The following is a 26963-nucleotide window of genomic DNA, read 5'->3' on the forward strand; positions in this document are numbered from 1 at the left end:
GCCGGGCGCTGGGGCCTCGGGGTGCCGGTGGCCGTTCTCCAGGGGTCGTAACCCTAGGCACCTTGTCAGGTGCCCGCCTGCCGTCTCTGTGTTGTCTTTTGTGGCGTTTAAGTGTTTTTTTAAATTTGTTTTAATGAATTTTGAGAGATCTTTGTGCAAAGAATATAAATTCTTTATCACATAGATGTCTGTGGCTTCGTGTATTCTTAATGTTAGCGTTGAGAGAGAGGTTTTAAACTTTGATGTAGTTTTTTATTTTTCATCTTTTTGTTTTTTCCTTTCGTGGATTGTGCTTGTGGTGTGTGAGCCTAACTCGGGGTCACAGTCTTTCCTGCGTTTTCTTCCATAGATTTTATAATCTTGGGCTTTACGTTAAGGTCCACGATTCATTTTGGGTTGATGTTTGTCTGCGCTTGTGTTTGGATTCTAGTGTCACTGTATTGCTTTTAGTTAACTCTCCGAAACTCCTGAAACTTTTCAAATGAAGCATAAACCCAATGGGAAAGCTAAAACTCCTTAATGGTGAATTTTAAATTTCCAGATGATATTGATACAAATTTTTGCCACGGATATGCTCTTAGTTTTTCATAGTTTATTTAATGCTGTAAAATTATATTCACCTTCCTCTTTTACCAATCGGTATTCAAAGTGATAATTGTTAAAATAAAAACCAGCATTCTGCTTAAATTATAATTTGAAATAAAAAAGTAAACCTGCCTCTATTGAGAAGACAGAATACGAAGCTAGTTTAATATTTCTCAGACTTTATTTGTTAGTAGCCATAAGAGGTGCTTTCTTCTCCCTCAGGACCTCCATTCCCGTGTGCGCCCCTCCAGCGCCAGCCCGGTAGAGCTCACCCCCTCTTCAGGGTGCGCGCGGGGAAGCTCTCCCCGGGGCCCCGCTGCCTCATCCGCCTCCCTCCGCAAACGGGAGATCCCTGGGGGCGAGGTGCTGGTCACCGATGTGTGCCTGGGTTATAGTAGGTGCTCAGTTAATGTTGAAGGAACGAATGGATTAATCTATGAAATAGGTTTGCCCCAGTATTAATTTTAAGGCTCAGAGCTTCTAATAGGAACATATTAACAAAAGAAAATGTCTGACAAATTATTTAAGATGTTTTAGTAAATATTTACTATAGAAACCTTAATTTTTATTTTTATGACTTAAAAATTATTTTCTACAGGGTTCGGTTTGGCAAAGACTTGGTGCAGATGTGACAGCAGTCGAGTTTTTAGGTCATGTTGGTGGAGTTGGAATCGATATGGAGATATCTAAAAACTTTCAACGCATCCTTCAAAAACAAGGATTTAAATTTAAATTGAATACAAAAGTTACTGGTGCTACCAAGAAGTCAGATGGAAAAATTGATGTTTCGTAAGTATGCTGGCTGCTTTTGGCTTTGATGTGATAACCCCATCTGTGTGCCTAAGAAAAATACTTTTTCAGCATCAGATTCGGTTACAACTTAGGGCCGTCTTTTTGTTTTTTTTTTAAGCATTTCTTTTATTTTTTTTTAATGTTTTATTTATTTCTAGGAGAGAGACAGAGAGAGAGACAGCGTGAGCAGGGGGGGGCTAGAGAGAGAGGGAGTCACAGACTGAAACAGGCTCCAGGCTCTGAGCTGGCAGTCAGCACACAGCCTGACGCGGGGCTCGAACCCATGAACCGCGAGATCATGACGTAAGCGAAAGTCGGACGCTTAACCGACTAAGCCACCCAGGCGCCCCACTTAGGGCCGTCTTATTACTTAGTGTAACTCCGTATTGCTCATTAAATCAGTACATTGAAGTTCATGATTAGGTTGATGCTAGAAGAATTAACCTGGTGTTCTCTCTGCAGTGTGCTTTCTCAGTAGACAATGAGAAATATTTAAGCTCTCGATGTTCAGTGAAACTTGTGTTTTTAGATATGTGCAGAAATCCATCATATTAGATTGCTTGCTATCTATTAGACAGACCCAGGGGATGTGTGCGTTTCTTCACTGCCTGACTCCGGTGTGTGAGAACTGTTGGCAACCCTTGAGAAATGTCTGGTCTTAAATTTCTGTCAGGTTTTCACGTTGATGTGTGTTTAATAGCCCTACGCTGTTCACTGTCCAGTATTGAAGGTGCCTCTGGTGGTAAAGCTGAAGTCATCACGTGCGACGTGCTCTTGGTTTGCATTGGCCGACGACCCTTTACTCAGAATCTGGGACTGGAAGAGCTTGGAATTGAACTAGATCCTAGAGGTAGAATTCCAGTCAATACCAGATTCCAAACTAAAATTCCAAAGTAAGTTGGATACTTATTTGCGTTTTCAAAAATTTTTAAATTCAAACACTATTTTGAAAATACAGTCTTTGCCGGGCTTAAAACATGCCATTGGCTTTGGGGCGGAATGGTAAACTTCTGCGTGGGAACGGAAGTAATGGGTTTTGTCATCACCCAGAGATGAGAGCCTGAGCTCACGGATGCATGAGGAGCTGTATTTTATGTGTGTGTTGGTTACTTACTGACGAGAAGCGCTTGGTGGCCGCGGCGCACGCAGCCGCCCGCCACGCCCCCCCTTCTGTGCCGCAGTGTCTATGCCATTGGCGACGTGGTCGCCGGTCCGATGCTGGCCCACAAAGCAGAGGACGAAGGCATCATCTGCGTCGAAGGGATGGCGGGCGGCGCTGTGCACATCGACTACAACTGCGTCCCCTCGGTGATCTACACGCACCCTGAAGTTGCTTGGGTTGGCAAATCGGAAGAGCAGTTGAAGGAAGAGGTAATTCTTTTTTTTTTTCTTTTTTAAGTTTATTTGTTCTGAGAGAGAGTGCAAAGCGAGTGGGAGGGGGTGGAGAGAGAATCCCAAGCGGGCTCCGCACTGTCCGGGAGAAGCCCGACGCGGGGCTGGAACTCACACTGTGACGACATGACCCGAGCCAACGTTGGACGCTTAAGTGACCGAGCCACCCAGGCGCCCAGGAGAGGTTGCTCTGAGTGCGAGGGTAGTGTTGCCCCGGTGTGTGACTGAGTGTGTGGCTGAGAATCATTTTGTTATTGCAGTAATGCATTTTAAAGTTACGTGCTTTAACGTAACTTAATTGTAGCTTCTGTGCTTTTCCCTTTGTTAGTAGCACAGAGGGGGTCATTCACTTGCCTGTGTTGAAAAACTCATAATTCCAGAGCCTTTTAATTTCCCCGGACACACCCCCAGATAGAGTGGCATTTGCACCCAAACTGTATCTCGTTAGCAAGTGGCTTTGGTCTTGCCTTCAGCATGCTCTGAGGAACTGCCTTCTTGGGTTTACTTCCTGAACGAACGACAGACGACGTCACCCCTGGGCGTGCGTGGTCTCCGAGTTCACGCGGCTCTCCTCCGTCTCTCCCAGGGCGTCGAGTACAAAGTCGGGAAGTTCCCCTTTGCTGCCAACAGCCGGGCCAAGACCAATGCGGACGCGGACGGCCTGGTGAAGATCCTGGGGCAGAAGTCCACGGACCGGGTCCTGGGGGCGCACATCCTGGGGCCGGTGAGCGCTGAGCCCCCAGCCCCCCGTTGTGGTTTCCAGAAAGCGTGGCTGTGCAGATGAACGTAAAGCCACCTGCTCTGTACATCCCGGGGTTTCTGTGTGCCAGCAGACCGTGCTGTGGTTTCCGACAAGGCTCTGGCCGCACCCACGGTCGTGCCCGTCACGGCGTCTGCCTTCTGTCCCACATTCCGGTCGTCCCTGGAAACCCCACACCAGGGCCTGGGCCTGCCTCGCACCCTCCGGGGGCCCTTTCCACTTCGGGCTGTTACATCCAAGGCCCCATTAACCCTGGTCCTGGTCCTGTCTGCCTTTGACCTCACGTTTTCTCACTCTTGTCTTTTGCTCATTGATTCCCAGTTTCGTGGGCTTTCTCTCCGGTTGTTAACAGGCGAGTGTTGCCGGGTAGAGCCCACTGCCCGGAGTGCTGGGCCTCCAGCGCTTCGCGTGAGCGGCTCCCCCAAGGCCTCAGCTCACATGGCGCCTCGGAGAGCAGCCTTTCCTCCCGCCGCATCTGCAGTGCGGCCTCCCTGGGGTGTCTGGTGTAGACACTCGAGTGCCTACTCAGTAATACGTTCTCTGGAGGTGTTCAGTGACTGTCATTTTCCCAGTTCTGGGAGGTGGGAGTCACTGTTCCCATTTCTGAAGTGAGTACACTGGAACGAAGCACACGTCATGAGGGCCTGAGGTAGTCAGTGGTGGGATTTGAACCCGGGCCAGCTGGCTCCCGAGCCCAAGCCCTTACCTTCTGTGCCCCCTCTCTGTGAAGCTTTTCCTGACTAGAGGCAGTTGTTTAACTGCTCTGACAGCAGATCTTGTTTGCCATGGGAAGACAGTGACTTCTTCATTTATTATTTTGCAGGGTGCTGGTGAGATGATTAACGAGGCTGCCCTTGCCCTGGAGTACGGAGCGTCCTGTGAAGATATAGCTCGAGTCTGCCACGCGCACCCGGTAATTACCAACAGCAGAGTCCATGGCTACCTACATTTTTGTTTCGCATGCACATATTTGCTTTGTAATTTTAAATTTGTTCCCTTGCAGACCTTATCAGAAGCATTTAGAGAAGCAAACCTGGCTGCATCGTTTGGCAAATCAATCAACTTTTAAAGTAGAAGATTCTATTTTTCTGAAATCACCTGGGAGCTTTTGTAGAGGTCACATTTCTGAACAGGAAATGCTCACGGCTCCAAGAATTTCTAGGACTGAATTATGAAACTTTTGAAAGGTGTTCATAGGTTTGGATGGAATAATCTCATCTATTTTAAATAAACTTAATATTTTGTTTCAGCACATTAATATTGCTGGAAAAAGCTACTTCTAGTAGCTTCCTGGAACATTTTATTCAACCCATATTTTCATGCTGTTTCTCAAAGACTCACCTTCACTAAATTTAGGTTATGTAGCTTTTATCTCTGCTGTGGTAAAATTGGATTTACTTACACGGATGGAGGTGTCGGGTATGTGAACCAGCTGTGTTTGAAGCAAGGTAATCAAGTTATTTTAAACTTGGTTTTCGTATGGGAAACCGTCATTAGAATAAGATTGAAATATGTATAAACCAAACTGATGTAAATACATGGTCTCTCACTTGTTTTATTTAGTCCCCAAATTCTTACAGTTTAGAGGTAGAATGTATGTTTAAATTTTTAAGGACCCGTTGAGGTCTGTAGTTAGACAGTTATCCAAATTAAGGGCGTACATCTGTGAAATCCAGATATTAAAGGAGGACTCAAATGTGTTACAGCAGGGAATGAAAATAACAGAAATAAACAGTCTTAAATGCTCGCTTAGTGGTCGTTTTGAATCGATATCAAGATGGTCGTAGTTCTAGGGCTGCCTCTCGTGTCTGTGCTTATTTGTCTTTATTATTCCTTTTAGAGGCCTGGACCTCGGTCTGTCACACTGGGGGACCCTGTAAGGTCATCTGTGTGAGTGCAGCTCTGTGTGGAACATACCCTGCTGGAGACACAGCCTCCAGAAACCCTCTGCCGCCTGCTGTGGGTCTCCGTGGGTCCTTGGCTGGGTAAAGGACTCTTTCAGGGGTGCTGTAAGATCGTATTGTTGACTTAAGTTTAAAATGGCCTTTCCTTGGGGCGCCTGGCTTTGTCGGTAGGGCATGCAGTTCTCCACCTCGTGGTTGTGAGTTCGAGCCCCAAACTGGTGTAGAGGTTACTTAAAATCAAAGACTTTTTTCTTCAAGTGGCCACTTCTCAAAATAGTTAAATACTAAATGGGCTTTTGCATATTTTAACTAAATTTAAGAATCATTGAGTACTTCTCAAATTTAGGATAGTTTCATTTCTGGAATTTGCAAACTAGATACTGGATTGCAATTTAAAGATCACAGTCCAGGACAATTCAGAGAATGTAATTTAGCAGCAGAGAGCTGGGTGGGGTAAGACACCGTCAGTACCTTATCCCTGCAAGCTCCGTAGTTTCGGGTTTTGTGTCCCACACGTCATGGGCCACGTCTCCCCTTTCCTGCCTGTGGCCAGTAGTCGTACACCGTGGCGGGGCCAGCACGAGCGCTAGCTGCCTCCGAAAGCTCGTGTGCGGTTGCAGGAGGCCGTTCACTTGGCTGAACTCCCGACTCCAGGTGTGCGGCCCCTGCTGGCTGGCAGCTGTTCGGCTTCTGGGCTGCACGCGTGTGCGCCCCTGGGGGCCTCCCCGCCGCGCTCTGCTGGGCTTGTTCCCTCATCTCTGCCGGTGTCCTTGCTCCAAACTCAGTCTTCCTGATTCCTGGACAGGACTTGGCTTTTGCCCAAGTTGCCACTTCCTGGGACCCACCAAGTGAAAGGCCATTAAAGATGGGAATCTCAGCCAGTGCTGTTCTTTGCCTGCTTCTGGTTGTTTTCCAGGACCTTTACTTTTAAAAATATGCATATATTTTGTTCAGAGTTTGCATTTGATATGAGGAGGGTTGGCCTGGTAGGTGCTACAATGACCTCTGTGTCTTTTAAAATCTGAAATCCCACTATTATGTGAAGTGCTAGTTTATTTAAACTTCAAAACGTCCCCTTCTCTAGGGAAAAAAGTTTCTAATTAGGGAGTAGTGAAATGTAATGTAACACGAAGTCCTAGCTGTAGAAACACAAAATGGTTGTTACGTGTGTCTGATGTCTAGGTGGGAACGAAGTTGTGGGTACAAAATGAATTTTAAATATTCACTATTTACTAAGTTCTCGATACTTTCTTGGCTTGTGAAGGGTGGGACTCCGTTGTCCAGTTCATTGAGCTGATTAAAATGAGTGATTTCAAAGTGAGCTCTTTAGGTTTTATGTGAAAAGGAATGAATAGTAAAGATTTCCCTTTTAAGTAAAATACTTTAAAAAATTAAGGAAAGAAAGAAAACAGTTGCTCTAGTAGATGGTGAGGTAAAACCACCTTGCTAGGTAGGTAGCTCTCCACAAAAGTGACATCATTGCCCTGAGGGAGGAAGTTGTCTTCTTGTTTGAATTACGTTTGTTTACATAACTTCTGTTCAGGCCTCGCTTCAAACGCAGCTGTGTTNGTGAGAAAACCACGCCGGGCCTGGCCTGTCACCCAGCCGTCTCGGCTGCTGTGGCACCCCAGCGATGGTCTTCGTCCTGTGGAGTGGCCCTTCCGGGACCGTGGTGGCCTCACCCGCACACTGCAGCACAGAATCTTGAGTTTGTGAAATCTAATAAAGAGCGACAGAACGGTGAGCAAGTGCAGCGTCATTTTGTACTGCGCCCTGCAGTGCGGGGAGGGACGGTGTGCGTATCCGGCTCCGTACAATGTCAGCCTTCCCCTCACCCCCTAGAATAGGGCCAGGATCGTTAACAAACACTTAAAAGCCACAATTTGCCCTCATTTTTTAAAAATTGCTTTGTGTTCTCTTTCCCAGACCAAGGAGAATTTAGAGGAGTTTTGGAGATTGGATTTACTGAGCGGCCGTTGAAATGGTGAGGGTGGCTCAGGCTGTAGCCTTTCTTCTCCTTCCCTCTACTTGGGAGTCCCTCGGGGAGGTGATTTTGAGGGTCGATTGGTGGAGGATGTATTACAGCCTGTTTACAGACACAACAGAAATCGGGGGCCCAGAGAGGCTGGCGGCTGGCTTATAAGCCCATCTGCGCACTGAAAGTATTCCTGGGTAAAGGGATTCATGAACTTTTACTTCAGTAAAAGTAACACTGTAAGAATTATGCCAGATACAGATTTATATAAAAGCACTGTACTTTATTTAAACTCCATACAAAATGTGATTAAAAACATTAAATAGGTAATGAGTTTTAATTTTGAAGATCATGAAGTCAGTTTTTAAGATGTAGCTATTTTACTTGGGTCACTTGGCAGCCTTTTGTTACAAGCAGGTGCTGTAAACCGCGACTTTCTGGCTAATATCGTGGAGCAGCGAGCGCACTTCGCCTTCCAGTCTTCCTAATTCTTGAGCTTTATCTTCTAAATATTTTTGATTGTCCTCATATTTTCTTTCTAAATCTGTGGGAGATAAAAAGAAAAAGGTCAGAGCAATTTATCGTAGGATGACCTCAATCTAAATAAAACTCGTCGTTTTTGCCCAGAAGGCCCAAGATGGAGTGAACAGATTTCCACCTTTTAAAAACACGCTGAAACACGCCTCGGAGGCGCCAGCCCGCGTCCTACCTTTCAGGAGCTGCAGCTTGCTGTGGGCTTGCGCCAGAAGCGTTCTCGCTTCATTCTGTAGCAGTTCAGCTTTCCTTCTGGCATCAGCGGACTCTTCAGTTTTTTGGGCAATTAATTTCTCTACTTTTTTATACTTTTCATCAACTTCCCCGTCCAGAGCCTGTAATTCCATCGAGACACAAAGAGGTGGTAAATGTGCCGTCGGACACGGGGGCCGTAGTGTAGTGGCAGCAGGCTCGGAGCGCTGCTCCGGCGGGAGCTGCTCCTTGTAAACGTATTGACAGTATGACTGTGACACAGTGACATTAACTAGAACACCGACATGAGTTTTTGGAGATGTCGGAGGACGGTTACATCCAGTCAGAGAAGTAAGTGCTGAGATCTAGTCATTTACGTCCAAAGAGCCCATTGGGAGAGGGGAGGCGGAGGGGCGGCCAGCCGCACAGGTGGGGGAGGGGCGCGAAATGGGTGCGGGTCCGAGAAGGCGGCTGCACTGCTGCTTTTGAGGAACAAGGTTCAAACTGCAGCCTTTGCTGGAGGATCGTTTCAGAGCGCTGTCCTGCGTGTAAGCCAGTGCTGTATTTTTGCTGAAATGCTCTGTACAAAGATTGCTTGGGAGATTTATGCTCCCAGAACTCACTGCAGGAAAGTACAAACCACGACACAAAAAAATGGACGTGGCCGAGCACTTTTTCTCGCTGTTTCGTTTCTTCCCCGACCAGATGTGAGGGAAGTCACCCTTCTGTAAGGCCTGAGAGCCGCCTTAACTTCAAGGTGAGATCTCGAATGAGTAAGAACAGGGAGGCATAAGCTGAAATTAACAGTTTATAAACATCTGCCCACTGAACATGTTTCAATAAGAACTTGGCTTCTACTGAAAGACGGGACTCCTAGGAGATTTCCTCTGCACAGTACAGTCCCGTCCAGCGAGAAGCAAGGGGTGAGGTACGGTTCCCCGCTGGCTGTTCTGAACCCCTGAAGCTTTTTCTACCCTGCTTTCCAAGATTCCTCCACAGGCCAGGTAACTACGGGCCGTAAAGTACAAGCGGGTTTTAGGACCTTTGCCCTTGGGACGCCTGCGTGGCTCAGTCAGTCGAGCGTCCGACTCTTGATTTCAGCTCAGGTCACGATCTCACACGCGTCAGGAGGTCGGGCCCTGCGCTGACAGCATGAAGCCTGCTTGGGATCCTCTCTGTCTTTAATAAACAAAGATTCCCGCCCTAAGTTAATTTCCTTTTTTTGCCCCCTTATCCAAGTTAGGGTAGAGGGCTTGGGTCCCGCTTACTGGACACTTCCGTATCCACTCCCACCCTTCCCATCTGCCTTTAAAGACTGCTGTTTCCAAACTGGTCCCTAGGGAGGGTTCTGATGACTAGCCCTGTTCGGGCCACAGCCCTGAGTAACCCCAGGGCAGGCAGGGAGGGGGTGTGTGGCTCCTTCCCGAACACAGCTGTGAAGTTACAAAGATTTCCTTACCTTCTTAACGTCGTCGGCACTTTGTTTCACAGTGTACACCACTTTCTCGATATACTCTGCCTCGCCGGAGTTCTGGGCGGTCTTCCGCTTCAGCTCCTCCACGTTCCTCTCAAGCTCGCTGATGCGCTGGGAGGCGTTGCGCAAGTTCTCCTCGGAGGCCGCGGTCTCAGACTCGATCTACAGGTACAACGTCAGTCACCGTTAGTAAGCGGCAGGGCGCGCTGTGAATGCAGGCCGGGAGGGGGTGAGAAGGCCACGCTGCCGTTTGCTCTAGACCAAAAGGAAAAATTACTACAAGGAAAACAATTTCAGGAGAGCTTATATAAAGTGCCCATCTTTATACTTTTCACAATTCCAATGATCTAGGCTGAAATTAATGTAAAATTCTTCACTGAACCGCCCCCAGACAGCTCGATGTGTTGAGAAAGCATGTTAAGGACACCTGCAAACTTTGGCCAAACAACGTTCACAACTCAGCCAATGTGAGAAAAAGGATTTCCACATAAATTCCAAATCACTGTGGGTGGGAAAATGAGAACGCCCAAGTCACCTTTAGTTTTTCCTGTCACCCTACATAGTAAACTCTAAGGGATGCCTGGGTGGCTCAGTCGGTTAAGTATCCGAGTTGGCTCACGTCATGATCTCACAATTCATGAGTTCAAGGCCCTCACTGGGCTCTCTGCTACCTCCATCTCCCTCTCTCTACCCCCCCCCCCCCGCGCACACGTGCTCGCTCGCTCTCACAAAAGAAACATTAAAAAACTATTAAACTCTAGTGGAGGTTATGGGTCTTCAGAAACTACCTGGAAAATTGAGTATTTTCAGCTAAGGCAGACCAGGAATGTTCCTGAAAACTGAGAAGTTACTATAGGACTGAGAGGCCGTGTAGTTCAGCGAAGCAACAGCTGGGACCTGGAAAGACTCAAAGTCATTTAGGAAAATCTGTTTGGGTAACTGGTGAGGATCCATGTGTGATCTCTTTTCAAGGAATAATCCACGAACATGGACTTTTAACATCCAGCCCAAGCAAGCAGTCTGACCCATGACAGAAGACGGGGTTTCACGGAGCAGTGTTTGCTTAGAAATGACCTTCAAGGATGGGCCTATGCCCTAGAATTAGGCCTGATTAACAGCATTGTAATTAAGGAGTCATTGTAGACATAAGGTAAAATCCGTAGGTATTTCATGCTAAGTAACTTTACCTAAAAGCTCACCTAAGTATTAACATAGAAAAATATTCTTAGTTACAGTTTTTAGAAGATAAGCTTTAGTTTTAAAGGAATGATTAGTTTTTGACAAGCTTTCGTTAATAGCATAGTTTAAGAATAAGAAAGAAAAAGAAACTCTAAAGTGCTTCCTGTCCCCCAGGGTCCCTGAAAAACAAACCCACCATTTTTCCACTTACATCATCAAGCCAAATATCCCACCTATAATTTGATCAAATCCTGTATTTCCCATTTTGCTTTTCTAAACTTAATAAACAGCACAGTGAGAAATTTGAGAAACCCTAGAGATAGAATCATCAAAGGGTCAGAACATAGTCTGGTGGGAAAATGTCATTTTTCTTGAACAAGTAGCCTGAAGAAAGGGCCTTCTGAATACTCCAGATTAAGAAGGGTAAGTGGCCAAGGGACCGTCGAGTCTCACTGTACTGAGGGCAGCAGAGCAGGGGCGGCAGGTTTCCATCAACCAGTAGTAGGAAAAGCAGGTCGAACAGCCGCCTCCCAGGTTTTAAACGCTGGGGAACGTCGGCTCAAGAAGGGCTGACTAATAGCATCCACTTTCAAAGTATAGTCTGAAAAGATGGGTAAGGATCACGTGAGCCCACTTTTTTCCACGTCCATTAAAGTTTTTTTTAATGTTTAATTAGAGAGAGTATGAGTAGGGGAGGGGCAGAAAGAGAGGGAGCCACAGAATCTGAGGCAGCTCCAGGCTCCGAGCTGTCAGCACAGAGCCCGACGTGGGGCTCAAACTCACGAGAAGGGAGATCATGACCTGAGCCGAAGTCAGATGCTCAACCGACTGAGCCACCCAGACGTCCCTCATCCAGTTTTATAAAACAAATGGACTTTAAGTGTTGGATGGAGAGAGTTGTTTGTATTAACAGATTTTTGAAAAATGACAGGATTTTTAGAATAAAGCCCAAATCCATGTGAAAAACTCTCTTCTTAGTGTGTGCTTTTAATACCTGGTAGTCTCTAAGAGAATTCTCCTTATTAAAAAACATTCCAAGTTTTTGGGGTGTCTGTCTCGCTCAGTCAGTGGAGCACGTGACCCTTGATCGCAGGATCGTAAGTTTGAGCCCCAAGTTGGGCGTAGAGTTTTCTTTAAAAACTGTTAAGCTTTTCATGCATTCTTAACAAAACGTATCATTCAGCTGTAAGGTCTCTCAGGTTTGTCCAGAATCCGGGACTGGGAACATTCTGACCTCTGATGCTTCCCAGTGGCTTTCAAATCATACAGTAAAATTTTTATGAATGCCCACCTCATAAATTAAAAATTTTTTTAATGTTTATTTTAGAGACAGTGAGCGAAAGAGAGCGAGCATGAGCCAGGGAGGGGCAGAGAAGGAGGGAGACACAGAGTTCAAAGCAGCCTCCGAGCTCTGAGTTGTCAGCACCGAACCCAAAGATGGACTTGAACTAATGAGCTGTGAGGTCATGACCTGAGCCGAAGTCAGATGCTCAACCGACTGAGCCACCCAGGCGCCCCCACCTCATAAATTTTGAGATCCTGGTCTTAACTACGTAGGTTACTCTTGGGCTACTTTATAACAGAATGAGTTTTCTAAAACTAAACTTGGAAATTAATACTGTCCCTTCATGCTACCAAACAGAGTCCTTGAACAGGAGATAAAAACATACCCTGTCTTTCTTAGGCTTTTCATAGGGGCCAAAGGGGGCCTTAATGTTCCAGGGTCTTCAGGGTCTTTTTTTTTTTCCCCTCTGAAAACACGTTTAGCATCTGTGCTGAGGGAGTAGTTCAAATCTGCTTAAATTAGAGGAATCCTTTAATGTTCAGTTGTAAGAATTTTCATGTAACTACCAAATGCACTTTGATAGCGTTTAGGTGGGGTTTTCTCCCACGTCCAGCCCAGACCTTACCGAAGTCAGCAGGTTCTGGGTCCCCTGGATGTCCTCATCGGCTTGTTTAATCGCCTTCTCTGCTGCGATCTGGGCCTTTTCTGCCTCCTCCAGGGCGTCCTTGACCATGTCTGCGGTGACTTTGACATCAGTTGCACTTTTGCTGAGGAAAGGAATGAACGAGACAGTCATCCATGGGAAAAAGTACTCTCCGGACATTTAAAAATACCTTTCTTTTCAAGGACAGCCTTCTTGGACTGAAGCAGAGGGACTCCTAGGGGGACCTCACATTTAGACATTTCACTGGTTGAAGAGAATACCTTTTACTCCCTGCTAGATACACGCAATAAGCCCCTAGATGCCACAGCGTCTTCACATACCTGGCTCTTTTAGCTTCTTCTAGCAACATCTCCGCTCTGGCAATGTCAGCAGCGCTTTGCTGTAGAATAACCTCTACTTGAGAAAGGCTTTCAACTCGTTCCCGAATATCTTCTGTCAAGTTCTGTAACTGCTCTGGGGTGCTAGGCATTTCCATTTTCAGCACTTCGTTAGCAACGGCTTCAATGCTGTCCAAGTCAGCACTGTCCTCTGTTAAAAGCAAAGATGTCCCCATAAAGAGGTGCAAGTCACAGACGGTTAGCTCACTCCGTCACGTGTGGTCACCCACCAGGTGAAGAGCATTCTGGGGCGACGTCAAGACCGACACGTTTCCTGTTTAAGAATTTATAGTGTAGTTGAGGAGTTACACGTGAAAAAGTAACTACTAGAATTTGCTGTGGGCTGGGAAAGTCAGGGAAGTGTTCGTGGAGGATTAGGAACCGGATCAGGTTTTGAAGGATGACAGGGTTTGAAAGGAGAGAGGACATCTCTGGATGGAGAGACTGTATGGGTGGAGCATGTCACGTGAAAGTCAAACAGAGTGAATGGTTCCCATTACAGAAAAGAGCAGACCCCAGGGTGTAAGTCTGGGACTTGATTCTAAAAGTCAAGGAAAACTTTAGTTGAGTCTGGAAGAACAGCCGGGGACTAGTAGAAATGCTGATGTCAGGAGCGCATACTCCTGGTGTAAATGGTCCGCATTCTGGAGATGACCAAATCAAAGAAGCCAAAGGATTTCAAATGGCACATATCAAAGGTGGTCCAAAAAATGCCCAAGAGGTTAGGCGCTAAACAGGTCGCCAACTCCAGATTTTTTCGTTTGAACTATTCAAGAATACAAAAAATGAATCCCCTAAGGATTTGAGCACAGGACTATATGTGACCAAGCAATGGCTTCCACAGGATATTTCGTTAGACACCCACAGGATAGCCCTGGCTCCTTTCTTATTCCCCGTTTTCCTGCTACCGGAATACTGATTTTTGCTCAGGCACCTACCTCTAAGGTAAGGTAAACTTAGCAACTCCGAGTTAAATGCGGGTTTGTATGCCAGGTATGGTAATTCCACTCTGTTTGCTCAGGACATTTATGCACCGGCAGGGGATGCATTTCTGGCTCTGAGATGTATGGAGAGCTCACAGCTTCTGGGGAAGATTTCCTTCCTTTAAAAAGCTACGACAGCGGAACAGGTGGGTCCCCTCCATTAGCGAGCGCTGAGGCTACGTGAAGTCTGAAACTCTGGCAGCAGCTCGGAACAAGGAGCCGGCCTGAGAACAAACCAGACGTCCTTACCCCTGGCTCCCGGAGCCCCGCACCTTTCCTGCTGCTGCACTTCGTGCTATGTCACATGATACGCATCTGTTTTGATTGAGTCCACTTCACTTGAAAGTTTTGTGCAACTTGAAGCCAAAACCTTCCCTACTGATAACACTTAGATGGCTGACCAGAAACTTAGGAGGTGAACCACAGTTCTAGAGATTGTCTTTCTCTAGGTGCGACACTGAGGGACAGAGCTAACCGCAAGGACAATATCCTGTAAGCGACAGGGTGACAAAGCTTTGCAGGCAAGGCCAAAAAAAAGCCACTACTCTGAGGATCCAGTGACATTCTATGTAATCCAGAACAGAATCCAAATTCGGTTCTCACACCGTGGATCTGACTTGTTGATTTCCTGCTTGGGTTTCTCATCTGTGTCTGCCCAACATCAGAGAAGATTACGTGTACATTAGTTTAACGTTTCTTCACACGGCCTTGTTTTGTGTTGCTTTGGGAAATGTTACTTTATTCGCAACCAGAAATTGGTTTTATCTAAAACGCAAGCTTGAATTCTGACCTCTAAAAAACAGAGACTCTTAAAGAGTTTTTAGGGGCGCCGTGGCTCAGCCAGGTAAGCGCCCGGCTTCAGCTCGGTCATGATGTCCCAGTTTGGTTTGTGGGGTCCAGCCCTGAGCTGGGTTCTCCGTCAGCACGGAGCGTGCCTCGGACTGGATTCTCTGTGCCCCTCCTTTCTCTGCCCAACCCCTGCTCATGCACATGAGCTCGCGCACGCTCGCTCGCTCTCTCAAAAACATTTTTAAAAAATGGCTTCTAGAAGCCTAACATTAAAAAATATAAAGCCAGTTTTTACATTGGAAGGTAGGAAGAAATAAGAGCAAAACGAAAACAAGTCCTTACGGGTCAGAAAGTCCCTGATTTGCTTGATCAGGTTCCTCAGGTCCTCGTTGCTTTTGTCCACGTTTTCCTTGGTGGCGCTGGTTTTCTGCAGAACGCCCTGGGCCTGCTGCCTGGCCTCATCCGCCCTCAGCTTCGCTTCAGAGACCTAAACGGGAGGAATGAATACGTCACGCGGGGCACGGCCTCGCTCTTCCTCAAGTAGCCCAGAATCCTACACGCGGGCCAGGAAATGATGCTGAAAACCTGTGCATTTGGGAGCCTGGCTTTAGAGACACAGGTGTTTCATTCAGCTGCGGTGTGTCCCCCGCCGGAGCGGAAGCATCCAGCAGAGAGGCTGCCACGCCGTGTTCTTACACGGATCGCGCTAGCCAATCAGCATTGGATGTTTAACTCTTCCAGAACATCCGGAGGCCTACACTGTACTTTTTCTTGGGAGCCAGTACAGATACTTCAGTTAACGCTGTCACTGTGGAAAAAGCTATGCTCGGTTCGTTGCTCAGGATGAGATTTTTACAGCGCAGCTCAGTGTTTTCCGAAGCCTGGCCCCACGCTAAGTAACACGATTATCTCAGATTACGGGCGGGGGAGAACCCACTCTCGCGACCCATCCGTGAGCAAAGCCTCCCCGTGTGTGTCCCGGACCTCACAGAAACTCGGACCTTTCCGCCGCGAGGGTGACACACCCTGTTCGCCTCTCCCCTCCCGGCCCCCTGCGGTGCGTAATGGCAAGCAAGCCCCGAGGCCGGCGGCCCGGTTACCATCTTGGAGAGCTGCTCCACCTCGGCCAGCGCGCTCAGCACGTCGCGGTCGGAGTCCATGGCTTTCTGCCAGGCGCTGTGGGCGACCGTGACCAGGCCGCCGCAGCCGGGCCCCCCGCACTTCTTCTCCCCGTCGTCGGTCCCGCAGCTCGGGCCGCCGCACTCGGTCTCGGAGCAAGAGGCCCCCGGAGGCGTCCCGCAGGTCTGCAACGAGCCAGGGGGCAGGCGCCGGCCTTCAGAGAGGGAGCCTGCGGCCGGCTGGGCGGGCCTGGGCGGCCCGGACGGCGTGTGGGGGTCCTCAGCACGGGGCCGGAGGACGCAGCGCGCAGGAGGGGGAGACGAGCAGAGAGCCTCGGGGTGAGCCTCTGCTGCCTGCCAGGGGGGCCACGAAACCACAGGACGTTTCGTCAGTACCCTCTGCCCTGATGAACCAGAAATCTGGCTNCTGGATCAAGTTGGAATCTGCCAACATGGGAGCTAGAGGATGCTTCCCCTTGATCCTAGACCGTTGGATTAAAACAAACACGCAGAAGGTTTTGAGAAACCGGTTTAGACCCGGCACCTGGTCTGTTCTGGTCAACAAGGTGACGTACGAGGCCCATTACCTGGGCTTTTCGTGCCTTCAGATCTTAGGGAGACAGGCTCCCTGTAGGCGAAGCAAACACGAGTGGGTGGGGTGCTGTGAGCAGGAAGGAAAGCAGGCCGCGGGGGGGGGGGGGGGGGCGCTTGANTCCGGTGGGGCTGGAGCAGGGCAAGTGGGGGCCGTTCCAGACGCGAGAGGCAAACAGAGCAGTAGGGTCAAAGGGGATTTCACTTCTACAAAGCGAATCCTCAATGCCCCTCCCCAGACTCCTCCTCTTCCTTACCTACCAGAACGTTCCAGGATCAGGGCCTGGCCCCGGCACGCACGTGTGGACTGAGAGACTACGAGTCTGCTGTGTGATGGGGAAGGCTGAGCAGGGCTGTCCTCTCGTGTTGAACAGAGGCAGCGAGAAGCAGGTAATGCTCCCAAACAAGGAAGGGATTCTTTTTAAGAAATAAAGTACTTTTTGAATAAACAGTCAACTCCTTATACTAATAATTTTCTGATAATTATGATCTCATTAGATCTCAAATTAATAGTCTTGGGGGCACCTGGGTGGTTCAGTTGGTTACACGTCCAACTTCGGCTCAGGACGTGATCTCATGGTCCGTGGGTTCAGGCCCCGCGTCTGGGCTCTGTGCTGACAGCCTGGAGCTGCTTCAGACTCTGTGTTTCCCTCTCTGTGCCTGCCTCTCCACTGCTCATGCACACTCTCCTGTCTCTCTCTCTCAAAAGTAAAAAACTTAAAAAAAAACACAAAAGTCTTTCATGTAGCTGACTTATGGAACATAAAAAGCTTCAGAAAACAAAGTGCGTTCTGCATTGCCGTAGAAGACCATGGCCGAAATCAAGAAGAGAAGCAGAGGGCCTCAGGGATGCTTTGCAACAGCAATCTGGCAACAGCCGAGGAGATCTGTTTTATTTCAGCACTGCAAGCCGGAGAAAACCGCCGTGGGTCTAGCTAAACATACGTGAAAAACCAAGAACGGAAGGTACTCGGAAAACACAAAAGGACAAAACCCTCTCTACCCGAGCAATGCTAGTACGCAACCTGCGAGGGGAGAGCTCATCGCAGAATTAAATACCTGCCGTGAGCGAACAGAAGGTGGCTCCGGCCTAGGGAGCTCAGCCAGCGGAAAAGCAGGCACCCGGAGGAGAACCCATTCCCGTGGCCTGAGCAAGGGAGCCCCCCCTCCCCCCACCCCCTCNTAGTTTGTGGAGACTTTATTTGTGATTACTGGTTATGATGAGAATTTGTAAGGTAGGAAGCCACCTTGGAAGGAAACAATTGGCATTTCACGCCTATACATAGTGACTTTGTCCCCCGTGAAGTTTGCACATCACTCTGGGCCGCCATTTTTCTAATAATAGGAGAGATCTGCCTCACTCCCTCTTTCCACTGAATGCTATGACGCTTGATCATCTGTCACCTTGTAGGCATCGATTAAGTGGCGCGCAACACAGTAGTAACAAGGTGTTTTTGCCAATTTCAGAGATGCGAGATGGGGGGAAGGTAAAGAAGGCCAGGAGGGGGGGGACCTANGCCGTCTTCTGCGCACCCACCTGCCTCCTGCTTTCACCATTCCCAAGCTAAGACAGCACACGCCCGAGTCTACAGACAACTACGCTCCAAATTCCCCCGATAGGTATCCTTCCATGAAAAACAGTAAGGAAAGAAGAGGAAGGAACAGGCAGAGTTTGGCTTTTTTTTTGGCCTTCTGCCTGATTTTCATTAAACTCACTATTCAGTTTCATTTGGCTCTGGAGTTACTTTTTAAAAGCTTCTGGGAAATGAATCTACTTTCAAGGCTGGTCTCAAGGTTAATCTTCACCAGGTAAAGTTACTGGAACAAAGGAACATTCTTAATTTACACCCAGGGAAAAAAATTCTTTTGCTCTTTTAATTTTTTTAAAGAAGCCCCTCCCAGAACGATTCTTGAATGGCCCCACTGTGAAGGAGTTTGTACTCGGAATCAGAAATCTGTGGAAAAGGGGGCACCTGGGCGGCTCAGTCGGTTAAGCGTCCGACCTTGGCTCAGGTCACGATCTCATGGTTCTCGTGAGTTCGAGCCCCGTGTCGGGCTCTGTGCTGATGGCTCACAACCTGCTTCAGATTCTGTCTCCCACTCTTTGCCCCTCCCCCACTCACACTCTCTCTCAAAAATGAATAGACCTTAAAAAAATAAAGAGCTACATGAAAAAGAAATGTCTACAGTTTGAAAGGTTAAAATCTGAGTAAGAAGTTACCATTTCAATTTAACGGTGGGGGAAAGGAGACTGGATTCTTTGCAGCACAGAGAAACCGCTAGCCGGCCGTGGGGGAAGAAGGCTGGAAAGGCCCCCACTGTTGTTCTTATCTGGCTTGAAGGTGGATCCCCACTGGTGGCCTGGAGACGAGGCCAGGCTCACTCCTGCCCCTTCATGTGCAAAATGCACAGTGTGACTGACAGCACAGGGTGGTCTGTCCTTCCTATGATCGCATCAGAGCCTGGAGACCAAACCCTCAAAACCTTACCATTTCAGGGCAGAAGACNTATTCGTACAAAAATTAAGTAACTAATTAAAAAAAAACCAAACCAGAACACCCTACCATTTCAGCGACGGTTGAGAGGTCTAGACTTTGCAGTTTGCCTGCCAGCTCGTCCAGAAGGCGGGCCTGCTCCTCTTGTTTTTCCCTGAACTGGGATTCTCGTTCCAACAGCAGCTCTTCTACTCGGTCCCGAGTGAGAGTCGACCGCTCCACGGTGCTGTCGGGGTCTGTGGTGGAGGCGTTCACCCTCTCCTCTGCCTCCACAGACATCTGGAAGTACCTGGTGATGCTATCCAAGGCGCCTGGGGCATCAAGCGAAACGGCCCACGTTACACCTCCCGTGCTCCGTGCCAGGAGGCGATGCCCGTATTGTGGGGTCTTCCAGCCCTAGATTTACTGTATGGTTCTGTTCTAACATTCAGGATCGGAATCTTTATGAAGACCTCTGACTTTCCTCTCCTGAGCAATGGCTTCACTTTGTCCTGTGAGCATCTACTTCAAGCCAAACATCTGGATGACAAATTAAGTCCGTCACGCAGATGTTTCTGCATAACTGTCCAGTTCTTTCTCAATAGCTGGTAGTGTCAGGCAGCCCACAGATTACCCGTCCGGATATTTTTTAAAATCTTTTCCTGGTCATTTGATGATTTAGATCCACTCAAATGACTACTATTACATATATAAAACAGTACGGCCAGTTTTGGCTTGAAGGACCTTGGCAGAAAAATTAATGATCGTGCGTAAGATAGGATGCTCAGTGCTAGCTGACACTGCAAAAATTGTCCCGAGCAGGCAACATTCTTGAATTTTCAAGAAAAGTCAGGGAGGTTAAACCATTAACTGGAAAAAACAAAACCAAACAAAACAGGAAATGTACGCCGTTCTCATGCATAATGACTCCTGCTTGCTTCGCGGAATCTCCCTTGCATTTTACTTAGTCTCTCAGTGCCCCGGGTCCCACATTTGTAAATGGAGACTGTAATCCCTATTTGTGCCAGAGACTCAAGGAGAAAAAACTTTAAAAGGATTAGAAAGCACTACATTTTACTCTCCAGGTGCTGTACTAAAAGGTTAGACAGGGTTAAATCCGTTGTCCAGGATCGCACATTTGCACAAAAATTGCTCACCTCGAATATCTGAGTTTTTGATAAATTCCAATTGCTCCGCAAGCTCTTTCACTGTGTTGTCTAGGCTTTCTGCTTCTGTCTGTAGAGAATCTAGTTCTCTGGCTGTGCTGTTGCTCTGGGAAGCTGTGTCAGACAATTTCACTTCTACTTGAGCCATCTTGTCGGTAACATCTTTGATCAATTTCCTGTAAAGAGAAGGGGCAGTTTCCAGAAGCAAAAGAAACCAAAGGGGAATTCTGAGGTCTCATTGTTTGTTTTCCCCTGCAAACACTGTGCCCATTACTCTGTCGCTTCTAAGCAGTTCAGCACTTCGCAGCTCTTTACTTACAAGTACTAGTGCTATTCTGTTCCTCCTTAAGAGGCCGTATCGAATCTACCAATTTTCCTTTCTTCAAAGACTTGGAAGAAAAGCCTAGAAGCGCCCGTCAGCTGTGCTGTGGTGGAGGCATCCTAGGAGGGATTCCCAACACCCGCTGTCTTCTGAGCAAAGGTCCAGAGCGTGGAGTTCTTGCTCTGTGTGTGAGCGGCTCGGAGCCCACACAACCCCGCAGCTCCAAAGACAGAACTGACCCCCGGGCAGAATTATGCCTCCCAGCCACCTGCCAAAAAGGCTCTTCTCCAAACCTCAGGGATCCCCTTCAAGGTGGGACATGCAGAAAGGAAGCCCCACGGCCACCGGGAAGACAGACAGCCACCCACGGGAGCTTTCCATGCACCTCCCCCTTTAGCAAGGTCCCATCAAAGGAGCCTCCTCTTCCACCGACAAGCAACCCTTGCACCTTTCCTAAGAAGGCAGTTATCTACCAGAACGGACTTGGCACAGATTTAGCTTTCACAATATTTCACTTGGAATCTAAACCCAACTGCGTTCTCTTCCGTATCTCACATCCACAAAGCTGTGTCTGAGGCATCTATTTGCATATTACTTACACATAAAGTGTGTGGGTGTACGTACACAATCACAAAGGAAGTAACGTTTGAGACCTTAGCTCGGGGCTTTACTGGTCACCTAACTGAACAGAACTGTCTTCTCCGGGAGACAGTCGTCAGTATAAAACGCAGGGAAGATGTACGAAGGCCAAAAGGCTGGGGGCCATTAGAACAATGCTGTCCAAGGCGGAGATAAAAAATCCTGACCCGACTCAAAGGAAAAGTACTTAAAAGGATTTGTAGGTTAAACTGCATTTTATAAACTCAACCTCCTTTTCCGGAGGCAATTCTAAGAGTTTCTTTTCTCGGTGCTCTTTTATTCGCGTGTTGATTCTCCGAAGGCTTTCGTTTCTTCCCAGGTCTCCCACAATGTTACAATTTCTAAAGGAAGCCAATCTAACACTGTATGTTTTTTAACGAGGCCACTTCGGATCCTAAGACCCGCGTCCTCGGGTGTTGTGCTGACCGAAGATTAATGCCAGTTCCCCCAAATGATTACAATCTATCCGATTAGATAAATAGTGAGGGTGGAAACAGCATTTCAGGAATGTAACGTCTCCTCCGGCAGGTCTCACGGGACACCCGGACTGTTCTGTTCTCCCTCGGGTGCAGGAGACTGAGGCCAAGAATCCGGTCCTAAGCGGGCCTGCACTCGGACAGCAGCCTTCTCAAACCTGCCGCTACGTGTCAGGAGGCCGAGCGGCACCCCCGTCTTTTGAATGAGGTGAAACTCCTCACTAGGTGCATTATCGCCCTGCGCCCGACATTTCCTAGCGCTCTGGTCAACCACACGGTCGTGGACACAAACCCTCCGGGACGAAATCGAGGGGGCGAAGTCGAGGGGGTCTAGGAAGGGCCCCCGCAAGGTGCCTGAGCACGCGTCTGCTCGCTTGGTGTTTAGAGCACAGAAGGGAAAAGTGCATCTGGTTTCTCAGGCTGATTCAAGTCCCATCACACAGAAAACGTTGCTGTGGGTCTGTCATAACTTAGTCACCTCCGTGGGTAGGACTCAGCTAGGAAAGCGGTCCGCTTGGGGCGCCTGGGGGCTCAGTCGGCTGAGCGCCCGACTCCGGCTCAGGTCATGACCTCACGGTTCGCGGGTTCGAGCCCCGCGTCGGGCTCTGTGCTGACGGCTCGGAGCCTGGAGCTGCTGCGGATTCGGTGTCTCCCTCTCTCTCTGCCCCTCCCCCTCCTCTCAAAAATAAACATTAAAAAATTTTAAAAAAAGAAAGAAAGAAAGAGCTCCCTCTTGCCCGTGCCAAACAAACATCGTGGCTGCGATGAAAGAAGCCACGAGGGCACCGGGGGGATCACGGGTGCTCCGCACCCCTTCCTGCTTTAGGCTTCGTCCTAGGTCGCGCGGTGCTGTTTCGGGGCGCACTGCGGAAAGGGTGGTCGCGGGGCCTGGGAGCGGAAGGCCTGCAGCAAAGCGAGCCCCGAGACGCGCGGCACCGCCCCGCGCAGGTCTCTGTGCCTCAGCGGCACAAGCAGCCCCAGGCCGGGAGGGTCACCCAGAGAAGGGCAACGAGGAGACTTTTTCACTGTGGAGAATCTGTGATAATTAGACGAAGGAAGGCCTCCTCGGGTGAGGCCGCGGGGGGAACTTGGAAATCGGGGTCTCGCGGAGGTGACCCGTCTCCTCGGAGGAGCAAAGCCGAGTAGCGACGACGTGCACGCACCGTGTGTTTGGCAAGGCCACTGTGTGTCACAGATCAGCCGTCTGCTGCTCTGTAAGGCACGGACGGGGAGGGAGCGGCGGTCTTCCCCGGCTCCGCAGGGAACCCGGCCCCAAGTCTGTTAGGGACCTGGGTCTCCGACCCGAAAGACCGCTCCCCTCGCACGCTAGCTGCAGAGACGAGCAGGGAGTCCAACACGCTTTGTCGACGTCCACTGGCCCAAAGGCCCGGCCCCTGTTCTCACTCCCGGCACTGAGCGCCCCGTCGCGGGGAAGCACCCAGCGGGGCACCTCTGCCGTTTACTCATCGAGCGGCAGCACCGCCCTGGGCGCTTGCTCTCGCTCCGGAAGTACTTACTCTGCCTCCTCAAAGAGATCCCCGATGTTTCTCAGCGGCTCTGCGGCCGGGCTCCGGGCCAGGACGTCTCGGATCTCGCTGACTTTCTTCTCCACCGAGTCCACGGTCTCCCGGTAAGGCCCAATCACCCCGCTGATCTTCAGGGCCTTGGCTCTCCCCAGGAACTTCTGGGTCCGGTTGGCCAACTCGGCGACGATCACGTCCCACACAGCAAAGCACTGGTGGCAGGGAGCGCAGTCGGGGAAGGCCCCCGAGTAGCCGCGCGCGCACTGGTCACAGCGCGGGCCCGCCACGCCCTCCACGCAGACGCACCGGCCCGTGGACTGGTCACACTGTGGCGTCTCGATGCCCCTGGGGTCACAGTCACAGGCTGGAAGGGAAAGAGCAGTGCTGCAGCGCTCCCGAGACCGGAAGCCTCAGCGACAAGACCTGGCATCCAGAATCCCGTCACGGTACACGGGAGGGCGCCGACCAGACCGACCGCTTCCCGGCGGCTCTGGCCGAGGCGAGAGCAGCCTCCTGCAGCCCACGTTACCTCTACACGCTCCGCTGTACAGCGACAACGTGGGTTTTTTCCAGGAGACACTCGCGGTAGCCGGCAGTGCAGAAATGGTTTATGTGCATCGCGTCACCGACCCTCACGATCACCCGACGGGACAGGGGACTTGCCCCGAGCCTTACAGCGAGGCAGGGGCGGGGCCAGGGTACCAGCGAAGCGCATCACACCTCCAGTCCGCCCTTACGCTCTGGCCCGCCTCTGCCTCCCTCTTACCGACGCCCTGCCCCCCTCCCCCCGGATGCCAGCAGTACGAGCAATTCAGGTGACATCCCGATGACACGCACACCTGCTAACACACCTCACCCTACCTGGTCACAAGACAGGACGGCGAATACGCAATGAGATGCAAGGAGCCTGATGAAGAGAAAACTCAATGGAGAAAAAAGCCCCAGGAATCCCACGTATCTAGTTGAAAGGCTCTCCACTGAGTGTAACGTGTGGGTGCGTGCCGTTGTGAGCACCGGCCCCAGTGCGGAGAAGACAGGCTCCTGAGACGTCAGAAGTGAGGGAAGGGACCTGGGAGCCAGGCGGCCCCAGCTCCTCACTGGCCCAAGAGGGTTGGGATCTTAGCCAGCACCAAACGGGAAAGGGTAACGTTGGTGTTCTTGGCTCACGTCACTTAGCACAGCGCGTGCGCCGTTGAACCCGGCCTGAGAGCCCCAGATCTCAGGGCACCAACGTATTTCTATACCAACGCCTGATGCTTGAAGTATCTGTATATGGTCTAAAAAACAAAAGGCCTGTACACACATCTCTGGCCTTAAATCCTTTCTGGGAAAAGATAAGGGATTTAAAAAAAAAAAGTAAGAGAAGAAAATACCTCCCCCCACCAAAGAAATATATTATTTCCCTAAATAGACTGAAGACTCCAAGGGCAGGAGTACATCTCAAAAAAGTTTTTCGTTGGGCCGCCTGGGTGGCTCAGTCGGTTAAATGACCGACTTCCGCTCAGGTCATGATCTCACGGTTCATGGGTTCAAGCCCCGTGTCGAGCTCTGTGCTGACAGCTCAGAGCCTGGAGCCTGTTTCAGATTCTGTGTCTCTCCCTTTCTCTCTCTGACGCTCACCCTCTGTCTCTGTCTCTCAAAAATAAAAAAAACGTTAAAAAATTTTTTTTCCTATTTATTGGAGAGCGAGAGCGAGAGCGAGAGAGAATGAGTGGGGGAGGGGCAGAGAGGGAGGGAGACACAGAATCCGAAGCAGCTCCAGGCTCTGAGCTGTCAGCACAGAGCCCCACGTGGGGCTTGAACTNAGCCCCGTGTCGAGTTCTGTGCTGACAGCTCAGCCTGGAGCCTGTTTCAGATTCTGTCTCTCTCTCTTTCTCTCTCTGACCCTCCCCTGCTCACCCTCTGTCTCTGTCTCTCAAAAATAAAAAAAACGTTAAAAAAATTTTTTTCCTATTTATTGGAGAGCAAGAGCGAGCGAGAGAGAATGAGTGGGGGAGGGGCAGAGAGGGAGGGAGACACAGAATCCGAAGCAGCTCCAGGCTCTGAGCTGTCAGCACAGAGCCCCACGTGGGGCTTGAACTCACGAGCCACAAGATCATGGCCTGAGCCGAAGTCAGACGCTCAGCCGACTGAGCCCCCCAGGCGCCCCTGGAAGGAGTACATCTTAGACCATTTTCTCCATTCTCTGCACCAAGCCCAGGGTTAACTTGCCAACTGGCATTCGACGGTCTTCGCCAACTCAGGCTCTAACCTCATTTTCAGTACAGCCATGCAAGGGGCATTTACACCCCCTATAAAACAAAAGAACCCTCCTAAGAATGCAACGTCACCGTGACCAAACCCCACGACCAAACCCCACACGTTTGCGCTCTCGGATACGGTTACAAAACCTCGGGTCAGAAGCTGCAACTGGTTTGTACGAGGCTGCCTCACGGAACGTCGTCCAGAACCAGCTGCACGGTGGTCCCGAGATTTGCTCAGCAACCTCCGTGCTCTAAACTCAAGAGACGCACTTGTGGCCCATCATCTGACCCTCCCCGCTTCCTGCCTTTTATCATGATCTCCCACTGCCTCTGTTGGCCAACACCCCCCCGCAACTCCGAGCGCCAGGGAAACTGAGTCACGGCCTCCGCATCCACAAAACAGACCCTACCTACTGCAAGGATTGCTTTCAGGATGAAATCGCTTAATCCCAAAGCACTTAGAGGAACATCTAGTTCACTGCAAGCACTCAAACATTTCTATCATCATCACTCTCTGTGTTCCATGCAAGTGTCTGGTGGTTTCCTGCCCAGAGTACTGCCTGACCGCATTTCCACTGGGGGAGAAGAAAAAAAAAGCTGTCACGGCCTTGTGTTTATCCTTGTCTATGTGCCAATAACATCATGAGTCGTCCAAACATTTCAACTATGGAATATTCTGTCCTCAACCTTTGTGATTTAAAACCCAGCATGCCCTTAGTGCCTTGGGTTCTCAAAACTCAACATTTTTTTTCGCCCCTGAAGTATATTGTTTCTTTCCAGGCATTTCAGGCATGTTTCACTTTTCCTGTGTTTTTTTTTTGGGGGGAACAGGCTCATGAGTCAGGGAGCATGAGCTGTGAATAGCTTTAAATGTGTTCCCTATGCCATTGTTTCTAGATGTTCCTGGAGAGAAGGGTCCTGTGATCAGTAAATTCAGGAAAAATCATTCTCTTGACGATTCCAAACAAACATCAGCCTGTTGAAGATTCAGAGGAGTTCTGCAGGGGAAACTATTTCCCGTTGGTTTTAGCCAGTTGTGGCCCAAACTCATCTGACATGGAATCTTCTAGTGGGAATACCAGTGACGCTCCAGAGAAATAACGGGGAGCGTGTGGGAAAACACTGCCTTCATCAGCTTCAGATCAGAAGCATGGAAAGAGACTGAATAATGGCGAGTTTATAGTCTTTACGCTTTAGGGATGGATTTCCAGGTCATCGGTGACATGCGGTCACCTTCCAGAAAGCTGAAAGTTACGCGGGTCACTAGGTGCTAGCCTGGCAGACTTGGGTGTCCATCAGAAGCACCTGGAGGGCCCACGAATGCAGACTGCCCCCCCAACTCCTGAGACCCAGATTCGGAATCGGTGGCTCTGGGATGGGACCCGCGAACCTGTGTTCCTAATGGTTGGCGGGTGCTGTCGACACGGTGGGTCACTAGGTCCCATTTTGCAGACTAAGGGTGTTCCTTCCACACCCGTTCTAGCCTTCCGTTTGTATGTGATGTGTGTNGTAGAAACGGGGCCGCT

At 49.5% G+C, this 26963-nt stretch overlaps 2 protein-coding genes across 2 annotated transcripts in view; one reads left to right on the plus strand and one right to left on the minus strand.

The window, feature by feature from the left end:
* The window catches only part of DLD (dihydrolipoamide dehydrogenase), a 28603-nt gene extending 23327 nt beyond the window's left edge, over window positions 1-5276 (plus strand). The window contains exons 9-14 of the mRNA XM_077758320.1: window positions 1184-1374; window positions 2100-2270; window positions 2559-2748; window positions 3356-3493; window positions 4353-4442; window positions 4533-5276. Of these exons, the coding sequence (XP_077614446.1) occupies window positions 1184-1374; window positions 2100-2270; window positions 2559-2748; window positions 3356-3493; window positions 4353-4442; window positions 4533-4598 (846 nt within the window). The 3' untranslated portion in view covers window positions 4599-5276. The remainder of the gene's footprint in view (window positions 1-1183; window positions 1375-2099; window positions 2271-2558; window positions 2749-3355; window positions 3494-4352; window positions 4443-4532) is intronic.
* A 2391-nt stretch (window positions 5277-7667) lies between these two features.
* LAMB1 (laminin subunit beta 1) overlaps window positions 7668-26963 on the minus strand; it is a 67448-nt gene continuing 48152 nt past the window's right edge. Inside the window, exons 26-35 of the mRNA XM_077758342.1 lie at window positions 23189-23558; window positions 20226-20410; window positions 19159-19400; window positions 15986-16189; window positions 15228-15372; window positions 13057-13264; window positions 12698-12839; window positions 9594-9770; window positions 8118-8277; window positions 7668-7952 (exon numbers count right to left, since the gene is read on the minus strand). Coding sequence (XP_077614468.1) covers window positions 7816-7952; window positions 8118-8277; window positions 9594-9770; window positions 12698-12839; window positions 13057-13264; window positions 15228-15372; window positions 15986-16189; window positions 19159-19400; window positions 20226-20410; window positions 23189-23558 — 1970 coding nt within the window. The 3' untranslated portion in view covers window positions 7668-7815. The remainder of the gene's footprint in view (window positions 7953-8117; window positions 8278-9593; window positions 9771-12697; window positions 12840-13056; window positions 13265-15227; window positions 15373-15985; window positions 16190-19158; window positions 19401-20225; window positions 20411-23188; window positions 23559-26963) is intronic.

The sequence above is a fragment of the Crocuta crocuta genome, unplaced genomic scaffold (assembly GCF_008692635.1).
Source record: "Crocuta crocuta isolate KB4526 unplaced genomic scaffold, BGI_CrCroc_1.0 scaffold103, whole genome shotgun sequence".
Taxonomy (NCBI): domain Eukaryota; kingdom Metazoa; phylum Chordata; class Mammalia; order Carnivora; family Hyaenidae; genus Crocuta; species Crocuta crocuta.